Raw genomic sequence first — 13,790 nt, 5'->3', positions numbered from 1 at the left:
TGGCAACTATTGCTCTGGGAAGGAGCCGGTGGGCGCTGTGGCATGGATTCCCCCCACCGGCTCTAAGCCCCAGCTTTGAAACAGCCCCTTGGAGGAGCCCCATCAGCGGGCCAGACCCCCACCCCCAGCCCCAGGGTTACACTCGGCCGGCCGGGGCCTCTAACACCTGTGAGAGACTGAGCCTCTGGCCTCCTGCTTCATCCTGGGAGTCCCCCTGAGCCAGCCGTGCACGGTGCCGGGGGCCTCGGCCAGGATTTGCAGGGACACCGGGCAGGGTTGGTCAGTTCCCGCACGCGGGGGCCCTGGGCTCAGCACAGCGAAACAAGGGGTCCGGCGCCCGCCAGCCCTCCCGGCGGGCAGCGACCCCGGGCTCCATGTCTGGCCCTGTCTCTCCCGCCGTCCCGGGTCTCTGTGTCTCGCCCAAGCCGGCCCCCGCTCGGCCCATGGTCCAGCTCCTGCCCCCCGCCCGGGCTCCCTGCTCTCGGGGGGCTCCTGGGTTGACACGGGTCAGGTTCAACCAGCGCTGAAGTTAGGTCACGTGACACCCCCCCCCCCCGCGGGGAGCAACGCAAGGCACAGAGGGAAACTGAGGCAGGGGCAGGCAGAAAGGTGCCGGGGAACAGGAGCGGGCGGAGGAGGCTCCGCGGTTGCAGACCCGCCTGTCCCCGCCAAGCCCGCTGCTCCTGCTCCGGCTGCCTCGTTTCAGGGCCGCGCCCGGGGAGCTCGGACCAGAGATTTGCGGTGGGACCCTCCGGGCTCGGGAGGGATGAATCTCGGCGGTGGGGGAAGGAAACATCCGGGTCCCTAGAGCTGCGGGCGGATGTTGTTATTTTCATCAGCTGGGCGGCTATTTCCGGTTGACCCGGATGTTATTCCCCCGTAAATGAGGTAATTTCCGGTGACCCGGATGTTAATCGCCGGGTAAATGAGGTAATTTCCGGTTGACCCGGGTGTTTTCACCGGTTGGGGGCTATTTCCGGTTGGCTGGGCTGTTGTTTCCCCAGCGAGGGGCTTGGCCGGGCAGTTATTGCCTTGGTTACGCGTTACTTCCGATTGACCCGGATGTTGTTTCCCCATGGTTGGGAGGTTTTTTCCGGTTGACCCCGGATGAGCTTCCCCGTCCCGCGGCGGGGCAGGGCCCGGCCTCTCCTGTCTCTCTCCCCCCTCCCCCAGCTCTTTAGGAGGGCGATGATGTCAGCGCCTGAGCCGAGGCCTCCAAGCCGGAAGCGGAAGTAGCGGCGGGGTCACGTGGGGCTCCCCACCTGACCTCAACTGCCCGCCCGGCGCGAGCCGGCTTCTACCCGTCGCGGCGCGAGGCTTCCCCCGCCCCCCTCCTCCCTCCAGGGGCGGGGCCGTTACGGTCCCGTCCGGCGCGAGGCTCCTGCCCCCTTCCGCCTCCCCCGCCCCCCGCGGAGCCGGCCGGGGGCCGGGATGGCGGCGGCGGCGGCGGGGGGCGGGGCCCGGGAGGAGGAGGAGGAGCGGGAGGTGGTGCGGGTCCGGGTCAAGGTGAGAGGTCAGGGGGTCACGGCGGGGTCAGGGGTCACGGGGTGGGGGAGCTCTAGGTCCCTCCCCCTATGGGGGGCAGGCGGGGGGAGGGGCACCCCCACAGATCAGTGGGGCCCAGGGAATGGGACCCCCCCTTCAGAGCGTGTGGTGGGGGCAGATCGTGCCAGGGGGGCATCGGGGGAGCCCAGGGCGGGGGCTGGCGAGAGAAGGGGGGGTCGGGATCGAGGTGGGAGCCAGAGCGGAGTCTCCCCTGCCCAACCCCTCGCTCCCCCCCCCCCCCAGAGAGTTTGGGCCCTTGCCCCGGGCGACCCGACTCGGTGACTGGCCGCCCCTGCCTGGATCCCACTCCCCACCCAGAGCCGGGGAGAGAACCCAGGCGTCCGGGCTCCCGGCCCCCCCACTTCCAGCTCTAACCCACCAGCCCCCACTCCCCACCCAGAGCCGGGGAGAGAACCCAGGAGTCCTGCTTCTCCTTGTGCCCTCTATGCCCCCCCCCTTACTGCCCCAGACGAACCCTCCTTGCTGTCACTGACCGGGTCAGAGCCAGAACCGAACGGGGGACGTGACCCAGTGTCCCTTTCCCCTCCTGCATGATCAGACGCCTGCGTCCTGTCCCCCGGCTTTTCTCCTGGGTGGCTGCGTGGAGGCCAGGCGATCTGGCGCGAGGCAGGTGCTAAGGAGGGGGGAAGAAACGCAGAAGATCTCAGACCTCCCACTGCCAGGAAGGAGAGAGGATTTTGTGTGAAAGAGCGCGGCGAAACTGCCCTTCTCCTGTGTCCGCGGAGATCTCCGTCAGAAACACGGGGGGAATCTGTGCAGCGCAGGGGTGTTGGGGCCTTTCCCCTCTAGGGGGCACCGGCTCCCGCTCTGACGCCAGGATGGGGGACTGGCTGGCTGGCTCAGGGGGTGGGGAATGGGGCACAGGGCCTGTCCCCCCCAGAGGGCGCTCACTCCAGGCCTGTCTCCCCAGAAGCGCGAGGGGTTCCTGCAGCCCGAGTTCCGCACCTTTGCCGTCGATCCCCAGATCACCTCCCTGGATGTCCTACAGCACATCCTCATCCGTGCCTTCGACCTCAACGGGTGAGTCCTGCCCCAGCCACCGGGGACCTGTGCCCAGTGTGGGAGGGGAGTGGGGTCTAGTGGTTAGAGCAGTGCTGCTATTTTTGGGGTTGCCTGGGAGTTAGATCCTGACGTGAGGAAGGAGCTAGTGAAGAATTTGAGGCTGTTGGGAGCCAGAGGGCAAAGGGGATTTGGGGGACAGATGAGCTCATTTGGCCTGAAGAGCTAATGGGGGACCCCGAGAATGGAGGGAAGGCCGGGGAGGCTGGAACGGCTGGTGAAGGACCCCGAGAGAGTAGTGGGGGGTTCTGTTTGGCTGATGAGGGACCCCAACGGGAGGCATCCATGTGGCTGACAGCAAACCCTAAAGGGGCGGGAGAGGTTCTGCACAGCCAATGGTGGCCCTCAAAGGGGTGTGCGTCCTTACAGCCAATGGGAGACCCCAAGGGAGCAGGGGGAGGTTCCGTACAAACGGGGGACCCCGAGAGGTGCTGGGAGGGGGAACACTGTGGATGGGTGCTGTTGTCCTGTGTGCGTTGGAGGCGATCACCTCCCCCTCACTCAGGAAGAAGAACTTTGGGATCAGCTACCTGGGCCAGGAGAAGCAGGGCCAGGAGACGTACCTGTCGCTGCTGTCGGACTGGGACCTGGCCACGGCCTTCGCCAGCGCCTCCAAGCCTTACCTGCAGCTCCTTGTAGACATCAAGCCTTCGGAAGACAGTGAGTCACTGAGGCAGGGCTAGGGACCAGGAGTCCTGGCTGCCAGCCCCTGTGCTCTAACTGCCAGACCCCACTTCCTCCCAGAGCCGGGAATAGAACCTGCTAACTGCCATGTGCTGCTCTCTCAGGCCCCCTGCTGGAGGACTGGGACATCATCAGCCCCAAAGATGTCATCAGCACTGACCTGCTGCTGGTGGAGAAGCGGTCTCTGGCGGCGGCTGCCCTGCCTTTCACCCAATCCATCATCTCCCAGGTGGGTCCAGAGCGGGAGGGGAGGGGGGTGCTTCAGCTAGGAAGCACGCTAAGCTATATGGGTGGAACAGGGTTCAGAAGAGAACCCAGGAGTCCTGGTTCCCATCCACCCAGCTCTAACCCAGCAGACCCCACTCCCCTCCCAGAGCCAGAGATAGAACCCAGGAGTCCTGCCGCCCGCTCTCCTGCTCTAACCCACTACACCCCACTCCCCTCCAATTGCCAGAGGTACAACCCAGGAGTTCTGGCTCTCAGCCCCCCAGCTCTAACCCACTAGACCCCACTCCTCTCCCAGAGCCAGAGGTACAACCCAGGAGTCCTGACTCCCGCTCTCCTGCATGCTCTTTCTGATAGCTGGTCACAGCTGTGTTGTCCCAGTGCTAGGATCATCATGGCCGAATGAAGTCTCCTACTGCCTTGACCTCCCCTGCCTGCTCCCATGCCTCAGTTTCCCCCCATACAGTGGGGAGGATCCTGCCCGCCCCCAGCGTCCGCCATGCCTTGCTCTGAGCTGGCCTCAGTCAGTGACACCGTCTCTCTGCCTAGGTGGGCCGGACGCTGTCGAAGGTCCAGCAGGCTCTTAGCTGGTCCTACGGGGAGGATGTGAAGCCATTCAAACCGCCGCTGAGCGACTCCGAGTTCCACACCTACCTGAACCACGAGGGGCAGCTGAGCCGGCCGGAGGAGCTGCGGCTGCGCATCTACCACGGCGGCGTGGAGCCCTCGCTGCGGAAAGTGAGTCTCTGGGGAGAGGGGCCGGGAGCCAGGACTCCTGGGTTCTCTCCCCGACTCTGGGAGAGGAGTGGGGGCTAGTAGTTAGAGCAGGGGAGCTGGGCGCCAGGACTTCTGGGTTCTCTCCCTGGCTCTGGGAGGGGAGTGGGATGGGGTCTAGTGGTTAGAGCGGGGGGGGGGCTGGGAGCCAGGACTCCTGGGTTCTCTCTCTGGCTCTGGGAGATATCAGGGGTAGTGGAGATGGGATGTCAGGGGGTGCTTAGCCATGGTGGAGAGATGTGGGGAAAAAGGGGCATGCAGCATGGCAGGCTGAGAAGCTGTTGGGTATGTGGGCCGATGCCTGGCGCTGCCCCCCAAGTCGCGGTGGGACGATGGGGGGACGTGGGAAGACGCTGGACATTGAGGCTCCTCTCTCTGCCCCACCAGGTGGTGTGGCGCTACCTGCTGAACGTCTACCCGGACGGGCTGACAGGCCAGGAGCGCATGAATTACATGAAGCACAAGACGCGGGAGTACGACCAGCTGAAGGGCCAGTGGGCGGAGCGGGCCAGCCCCGAAGACCTGGACTTCATCCGCAGCAACGTCCTCAAGGATGTTCTCCGCACAGACCGCACCCACCCCTACTACGCCGGCTCGGAGGACAACCCGCACCTGACCGCCCTTCACGACCTGCTGACCACCTACGCCGTCACCCACCCGCAGATCTCCTACTGCCAGGGCATGAGTGACATCGCCTCACCCATCCTGGCCGTCATGGACAACGAGGCCCACGCCTTCATCTGCTTCTGCGGCATCATGAAGCGCCTGGAAGGCAACTTCCAGGTGGACGGCGAGGTGATGTCCCTCAAGTTCTCCCACCTCAAGCTCCTCCTCCAGTACTCGGATCCCGAGTTCTACGCCTACCTCCTCTCCCGGGGCGCTGACGACTTCTTCTTCTGCTACCGCTGGCTGCTGCTGGAGCTGAAACGGGAGTTTGCCTTTGAGGATGCCTTGCGGATGCTGGAGATAACCTGGAGCTCCTTGCCGCCAGATCCTCCGGAGAAGGAGGTGGACCTAGTGGGGCCGCCGGCCAGGCTTAGCGAGAGCGGCCAGCCTGTCCGCCAACGCCACATGCTGCGGCCCACCTGTAGCTTCGAAGCGACTGGGGACCAGCCTTGCTTGGAGGAGCCCAGAGCCCGGCCCTCCTTGGAGGAGCCTGGAGCCCTGCCTTGTCTGGAGCAGAAGACCTTACTGAAGCAATCCAGCTTTGGAGAATTCAAGTACTACAGTGCTCTTGAGGACAGCTCCGAGGAAGAGCCTTCACTTAGATCCCAGCGCTCGATGGAGGAAGAAGAGGACTTCTGCAGTGAGCAGGACCCCTTGCTCCAACTACCAGCCATGACCAAGTCTTTCTCCGCCCCATCCCTCCGGCCCCTGACCCCACCCACACCCTCCCAAGACTCCACCTCCTCCCCCTCACTCCTCCCCGGCAGTGAGAAGAACGAGAGCCTGCCGGAGGAGAAGGGAGATTTGTCAGGTGACACGCCATCCTCCCCGCCCAGCAGCCCCCTCCCCGCCACCCCATCCCCTGCCGCGGTGAGCTTGCCTCCACCGCAGGAGTTCGGCAAAGGCAACCCCTTCATGCTCTTCCTCTGCCTGGCCATCCTGCTGGAGCACCGGGACCACATCATGAAGAACAACATGGACTACAACGAGCTGGCCATGCACTTTGACCGCCTGGTGCGTCGGCACAGTCTGGCCAAGGTGCTGCACCGGGCCAAAGCCCTCTTCGCTGACTACCTGCAGTCCGAGGTCTGGGACTCCGAGGAGGGGGACGAGGCGGCCGCAGAGTCCCCAGCCGTCTCTTGACCACCCCCCGCCCCCGGGGTTCAGATCCCCCCACAACTCTCCCGCCACTTTCTGCTCCGGTGGCCTCCTTGAGACCCGTCACAGGTCAACCAGGAGGGACTCCTTGCTCTGGATCCTCTCTGTTTCCCCCTGGATCTAATGATCTCCTTGGAAGAGCCTTCATGGACCAACCAGGATCTCTCCCTGCTGTGAGATCCCTTCCATCCATCCCCCTGCAGATCTAGTGATCTCCCTGGAACATTCTTCATGCACCAACCAGGATCTGCCCTTTCCACTGGCATCCTCTCTAATTTCAATTATCTCCTTGGAAGTTCTATCAGAGACCAAATAGAATATCTCCCTCCCTGTTAGATCCCCTAGAAACCCCCCTTTCCCTCCCCAGATTTAATGATCTCCTTGGAAGATCCTTCATGGACCTACCAGGATCTGGCCTTCCCAGTGGGATCCCCTCCAACCATCCCCTTCTGACTCTGGTGATCTTTTTGGAGGATCCATCCCCTTGGAAGATTCTTCAGAGACCCAACCAGGATCGGCCACTCGGACTCCTGTGTCTTTTTCTTTTATGTGCATTAGTGGATCCGGGTTTTGGTTTCCTTCCCCGCTGCGGCCGCAGCCTCTGACGGTGTCGCTGCCCAAAGCTGGGGAGCACTCCCAGTTCCCCTCCCCAGATACTCAGATACTACGTCGAGTGCTAAGACTCTTGACCGCTGGGATGTTTATGTGCTCTTTTCTGTTCTGCTTTGGATCCTCTTTTCACTGACCCAGAACCAAGTTGCCCAGTCGTGGTATATTTCCTCCTCCAATGAAGAGATCCAGTGGAATTTATTTCACGCTTTGGAGGAAGACCAGACGTCCGCTCCCATGATGCAGATGGGCAAGAATCTGGGATCCTAGATGATCAAACAACATGTGATCTCTGCTGGCTTGCCATTTTCATTCATTAGCCGTTTCCCTGGGCAAACGGATCCCAGTGGCTCCCCAGATTTGCTTGGATGTAAAACTAACCAGAGATCTTGGATCAGCCGAGCCTTTCAGTTCCTGGTTTTAACGAGAGAGCAGCTGTTGACAGGATAGAGGCAAGACCTGCCCGCATGGGGATTGGCTTCTGGGGCAGGATCCATATTGGTGGGGAGAGGGGCGGGGTGGAGGGTCCGCAAACAAAACCGTTTCTGTTGATTGCTATGCATTAGCGTCCCTGCGGCGGGTTGGCTCTGCCGTGCGCAGAAGCCACGTCTCTTGACAGTCCTCAGCAGGACGCGAGATCTGCTGATGGACTGTCCAGTTCTGATGTCAGTCTGGAGCTTCTCTGGACGCTGCCGAGATCGGAGTCTCCCTCGTTTCTATGACATGGGCTCGGAAGCGGATCTGGGAATTTCTCCTGCTGACGAAGGCGTCTTCCGAACAATACTCTTTTCCCTTTGCCCGGAGGAGAGCAGGGTGATCAGCTGGGATCCAGCCCCTGATGCCTTTTTGGTTCAGTGGCATTCTTCTGCTTTGGCCTTATCTTCGTTCAGAGACCCACCCCCCTACATCAGTGTCTGTGTTGGATTGCCTGGCTCAAGACAGCTATGGATATTTTCCCCCTCCAGATACCTGTCCCTCCCTATCGTCCCAGATCCGGGCTCTTTGTACGAAGTCTGATATGAATCCCTTAATGCAGCCACGTGGGGTTTAGAGTCTCTAAGGCAGATGAAGCAGAGAGCTGGCTGTGCCGTGGCAGAGAAGGGGATTTACTGTAGGTCCTATTGGAAAAATAGACATCAAAGCTTTGAAAGGGGAAACTCGTGCCTGCTCCAGTCCCTGTAGGGAAGCAGCCTGGCCACTAGGGGTCACTGATAACTCAACGTACCAGAAATCAACGCACCGCTGGGCTTTGCCGATCTGAGTTCCTTACCCCAGGAAGGCTCTCGGTTGTGAGATATCCCAGGATCTAGGCAGGGGTGGGGAGAGGAACCGGACATCCCCGTGGTGTCAGTTCCGGGGGGGATCTTCCTGGTGATCTGTGGGATCGCCAGAGAATTGGTACATAGCTCTGTTGCTGGAGGGACCAACAGGCAGAGGCCGGATTGGCAGGAGTCTCTGTGGGGGTGTATCCGGCATGCGGAAGGTCCCGATCTTGGGTGTGGACGGAGATTGGCCTGCCCAGAACCTGCACTAGTGGGGCCCCTGTCCCCACCCAGAGCTCCTCCGAACCTTCCCCCCTCCCCCAAACTTGCCATGCCTGGGGAGGGAGATTGATTAGGACTCGGTGTTGTAACTGATCATCTGTGGCAGCAAATGATGCTTATCTGGGCTGATGGAGTAGGCTGATGCACAGGGGGCTGTCAGCCGGGGGGCACAGATGGGGGGACTGGCCCTTCCCACCAGGTTAACGTCCATATCAGTTACAACCCACAGCTAGTGAATTCTAGCAGTCCTGCCCTAGTCAGTGTCACACCCCTTGGCTGGCCCAGCTGTAACTGACTAGCCACAGGAGCAGTCTTGCGACCCTGGGCTCGCCAGCGTCCCATTAGGTCCGACTGGCCCCAGAGCTCTGTGGATCGAGACTTGAGTGGCCCCTGCTAATGGCCATTTGCTTCTGGGCCATTTGTCTCCTTGAGATCAAGGTTTGGTGACTTGAATCCCCGGCGCTCGCCCTTGATTGCACTCGACGAGATTTTAAAATTTGACCCATGTTGGTATCTTCTCGCCTTCGGCTACCTCCGAAAAGCAGTGGCTTTAAAACACCACATTCTTCCTTGCTCTGTGGGCCCTTCCCTCATCCTGGCAGGGAGCCGGACGCACTTACAGGGAAGGGAGCCAGCTGGGCTCTAACCTGGATCGCACGTTGGCCAAATCTTAAAATCAGGTTCCAGATCTTCCAGGGGGAGCGAGGGGCAGGGGTTAGTGGCTATAGGGCTGCTAGGCAGCAGTGAGGCTCTGCCCAGGGGGTCGCTCCTCAGATCCAGGGGCCTTTGCCCCCACCCATTTGTTGTTGGCCCCAGCGTCTTGCCGACGCAGGGAAGGTGCCTGCCTCCGGTGTCCAGCAGAATGGACGCAGCGGCTGCTCCCCCTGCAGCCCATTGCAGGAGCGTGCATTGGGCTGACCCCAGCGGGTGGCATGCTCCTTGATAGCCCATCGGGGGTGGTGACGATCACTCATCCACCCTTCCTGCACCCCCCGGGGCGGCCCCACAATGGCTTAGCCCCGAACAAATACACACAAAGCCCTGCCCTGCTACTTTGGGGCTAGATCAGAACCGCCCCAGCGGGATGCATCCTCCAGAGCTCCCAGCCTGAGGAAACAAGCCGCCGGTGTGTCTCCAACAACTCCGGTTATTTGTGCCGCTTCCTTTGAACGGGCAGGGGGTTCTGGACTTCACCACCGGAGGAGGGTCAAACTTGAATCTCATGGACACTTGCGTCCTTAAAACACCTCCATCCCTATTGCCAAGATTAGGATCTTCTGATCGCAGACAAGAAATGGGGAGTGTCTTTTCCAAACCTGGCCAGAAACCAGGCCCTCGAACGAGCTCTCAGCATCTGTTCCCAGCCGTTCCCGGCAAAAGCGAGCAAGACTTGGCAGGATCGCTCATCACCTTCCATTTTGTCTTTCCCCACCCTCTCCTTGCTCTAGATTTAAATGATGCAAACCCCCAGTAGGGGATCCAAAGTTACTATCTGACTTGCCCATTAACCTGCTAGTGATACCACCTAATCTGAAAGGGTGCAAGGAGGAACAATGTTTTCCTCTGTGAGTTAGAAAGTGCTCAAAGACCAGATCTGCAAGTGAGGAAGTCAACAACGTGATGCTGATTTCCACCAGCTGAGGATCCGGGGCCTATTCTTGCGTCTAGTCCATTGCATTTTTGCATGTAGTCAGTTTCAGCCTCAGACTGAAATACAGTTTGGCATGCAAGTAGTTCCACCCTACCCCTCGGGGCTCAAATCGCTCTAGGCTGGGCTTGCAGATCCAGCATCTATTTGCCGGATGAGAGGCTAGTTTGGGGGTGTTCTTTTGTAAACAGGAAATTGGGGTTGTGAAACTGCAAAGAATGATTACTGTGACTGACGCTGAGGTAACTGCTTTGGGCTTGATTGGAAACTGAGCCGATCGATTCTGATTTGCCTCTAATCAAAGGGGATTAATCTTAGCAGCAACACCAAGAGGGGGTGCTTGCTCTTGGAGGAGGATTTTTGCCGAAGAGGTCAGGAGGGGCAGGTTGCTACCGTCTCGGGCCCAGGCCCTGGAAGGTATTCAGGTGCTAAGCTCAATACCAAAATCAGAACCAGCATGTCTAAAGGTCTCCAAGTCTAAATAAGAGCTAGATTTTCCCCAGAGATCAACACCCGACCTGCTCAGCTCTCTGGAGAAATTGCAGCTCTTTAAACTTTGCCTTTGATGCATCAAAAAAAAAAAAAAAAAAGTCTTTAAATCTCCTGTATGCTCCAAGGAAGTTAGTTGTCTTTGAGTCTCCGCCAATGGCCGAGGCTCCAGGGGCAGGCTCGGCGTGCCATTCCATTCCACTTGGAATCTTCCATCGTCTGTTTCCCTGGATTTAAATGACATTAAGGACTGCAGGTGGAAATTTTCAAATCCGGATCAAGCTGCGCTTTGCCTGAAAGCTGGTTCTTTTACATCCCTGGGGCTGCCTTTCAATCTGGATCAACTGGGCTTGGGTGAAAGCTACGAAGCTGTTTCTGGCAGTTTCAGCTGGGAGACTGCCAAGGCTGTGGGTTTCTTGGGAGCGACGGAGGATAGTTTACCAAGTGACTGAAAGACACTCTAACACCCACTCCTGTCTCCCCCAAATCCATTGGGTTGTAACTGGTGATGGCTTTATATTCTCTGGCACCTGGGATAGTTTTATCCTATTTAGGCATCGTCCTGAGACATTTTCCAAACCCAGGCTGAGATCTCCTGTTGGTTTGTGGGTCTCCAGATGCCAACATTTCCCCCAGATCTTGTTTCTTCTCACACATTGGATTCACCTTGCCTAAGAGCCTGGTACATCTCCTTTGGAAACTGGGCCAAATTCATCTTAGAGAGAGGGAGGTTGGTTTGGTTTGAAAACACCCTATGCTTAGTAGGAAACACAGCTGCTGTAAAGTCTTTGTTCCACCAAAGTCAATAGAATTAGGACTGTTTGTGCTCTGACTGTCAGCTCAGAGACGGCCAGAGGGAATCGGGCCCGATCTGTTTTTCTACTCCCCTCGGTTAGGTTGGTGACACTTGAGATCGCTAAACCTGAAGGAATTTTGAATTGATCCAGTTTCCATGAAGTGGCATTTCTCTTTGGGCCAACAGGTCCTGGTTAATTTCACTCCTTTGCCTAGACAGTTTCACCTGCTGAGCTGGCAAACTTCTGGGCAAAAATCCCCATTTTAAAAATCAGTCCAAGGAAATGTTGACTTTTTTTTTCTTTAAAAATCCTTGGGGATCTCAGTACTTAACCTCTGAGACAGATCCTAGCGCCCCATGTGCTGGGAAATCAGATCTCCAGGTATTTTGCAGTGGGTGTTCAAATTAGCAGCTGGAAATCTCATCTGTCATTAACTGCAGGATGATGTGAGCCACCCAACTCATCAGAGCCCCCCTCCCTTTCGCAATCTGACTGATTTTTGAACTGGATCAACCCCAAATTCTTTAGTGAAGCTTCCAAAAATTCCAGCGGTGTTTGCGGCCCCGCTGTGCTGTGATAGTGTTATCGTAGGGCCTAATGTATCTTTGGGAGGTAATCAAAGTCCTTCCGCTTCCTGGCTTTGTGAGCGGGGCCCTGCTGAAATCCAGGTCTGCTGCTGAAATCCAGTTGCCTGTTTGATCTCTTGCTAAGTGTGAGAGAAGGGGCTTTGTAGATGAGAAGCAGAAGCCAATGGTGCTGAGTTGTGAATATTATTTTTGGTATTCAGCCTTTCCTTATTTTGTGCTGCTTTATTTGTTTTGCCAACCTTCTGTGCTGTTAAGTTTATTTACCCAGCCAGGCTGTTTAAACAGGACAATGGTTTTGAAACAAAGGTGAAACTCACACGGGTGGTGCTGAAATTGACCAGCTGGAGTCTTCTCATAGGCTTTGCTTATTTCGGGCCGTGCGGGGCAAAGATCTGTGACCCCTTTGAAAAAGAAAAGAAGCCCTTGCCCCAGAAATTGACTGAGCAACTTTTCCTGGCTATGGACTCTCTAAAAATTGCAGTGGATTCTGGGAGGAAGGCTGGGGGAGCCGCCAAGGGAGTGGACGCAGCCAGTTAATAACACTGCCTTAGGTGGATCAAGGCGTCGCTTTCAACACCCGCGTGCCAGGACAGAAATCCAGACGGCCACGCCTCCAAGTGCGGCTGGCAAGCTCCGTCCGAGAGCAAGGACTGTGCGTGGCTGGCATGGGGCAAGGTGGATTGTGCGCCTCCCCCCACCAGCCATCAGTGTCTATTCTGGATTCCTCTGGGTGAAAGCCCGAGGAGTTGGATTCTGCTACCGTTAAAGGCCAAGCTCCTGGATCTCTTCCCCCTTCAGGCTGCCAGTAATTCGATCTATTTCTGCCTCCTAAGCAGCTGGGCCTGACCCTTATTCTCTAACCGACCAAGGAACCACATAGAGCTAAAGCCGTGGCAGAGGGCGGCCGGGACATTGGTGTAGTGACAAGGGGACCCGTCCCTGGTCAGGCTGGGTTTCTAGCCTCTGGTGCAGCCCAGCTGTTCCATCCCCTGTATATATTCTCTGTACAGTTGGCGACCCTAATATGTTTCTAAACCCCCGCGCCCAAAGCCGGGCTTGGCGAAGGGGGTCCCGCTCGGGCATTTGAGTGAATGTGCTACAGGAATGAAAGTGTAAATAAAAGGAGGAAAAAGTGGATGGTTGTGGCCGGGTTTGTTCATGGGCAGGGAAAAGAGAGAGGAGGGAGGCCCTAGGAAGTATCCCAGAGTCCTGGCTTCCAGCCCCCTCCTTCCCCTGCTCTAACGTACCAGACTCCCCTCCCCTAGCTGGGGAGGGAACCCAGGAGTCTTGGCTCTCACCTCTAGTCCCCACTCCAAGAGCCTGGAGCATCATGTTACTCCAGTTGGAGCCAGAACCCTTTGCTCCAGTCTGGCACCATCCCTATGAACTATCGAGGGGAGCAAGGGCTAGTGCTAAGAGCGGGGGCTGGGTCCCAGGACGCCTGAGTTCTCTCCCTGGTGCCAGGAGGGGGGGGGGGTCGTCGGGTCTAGTGGGTTTGGACTGGGTTCTGTCTGTATCACCGCTGCCCTGCAATGGATGCACTCAGGACTGTAGCCGTGTGTGTCATGTTCCTGGTACTGCAGTGACCTGATGGGTGATTCTCCCCGTTCTCTGTCGCTTTGAGGCAGGGCTGGCAGATCTCGGCACCTATCCCTGGGTTACATCTCTAGGACTGTTCTTCTATCTGCCTCAACACCCCTTTCCCTGGGGCCGTTCATCAGATCCACCCCCGTCCCCGTCCCGTGTCTCCATGGAGCCTGGACTCCAGAGCAGCTTAATAAGGGAGTTTATCTGCTTGGGTCACATGCTCCGGCCAGGCCGGGTGGCAAAGCCTTGGAGGTTTTCTTTAAACCACGCTGTCCCCTGAATTTCCCTCCGTGACCCAGCCACTTCCCCTCCCAGGGCAGCCCTGACCTGGCTGTCTCCAGCTCAGTTTCTAACCCGGCCAGGGCTGAGGGTTGGTGCCTCCCCTGGACCGTCGGCT

At 58.3% G+C, this 13,790-nt stretch overlaps 1 protein-coding gene across 1 annotated transcript; it reads left to right on the top strand.

Moving 5' to 3' along the window:
- The first annotated feature begins 1,006 nt into the window (after positions 1 to 1,006).
- Positions 1,007 to 12,941, top strand: TBC1D25 (TBC1 domain family member 25). Its single transcript, XM_048833471.2, has 6 exons — positions 1,007 to 1,506; positions 2,477 to 2,586; positions 3,131 to 3,285; positions 3,414 to 3,538; positions 4,084 to 4,272; positions 4,696 to 12,941. The coding sequence occupies exons 1-6, from the start codon at positions 1,432 to 1,434 to the stop codon at positions 6,115 to 6,117; spliced, it is 2,076 nt and encodes a 691-aa protein (XP_048689428.2). The 5' UTR covers positions 1,007 to 1,431; the 3' UTR covers positions 6,118 to 12,941.
- The last annotated feature ends 849 nt before the right edge of the window (positions 12,942 to 13,790 follow it).

Source organism: Caretta caretta, chromosome 23, assembly GCF_965140235.1.
Source record: "Caretta caretta isolate rCarCar2 chromosome 23, rCarCar1.hap1, whole genome shotgun sequence".
In the NCBI taxonomy this organism is placed as follows: Eukaryota; Metazoa; Chordata; order Testudines; family Cheloniidae; genus Caretta; species Caretta caretta.
This window is presented reverse-complemented; position numbering and strand designations above follow the sequence as displayed.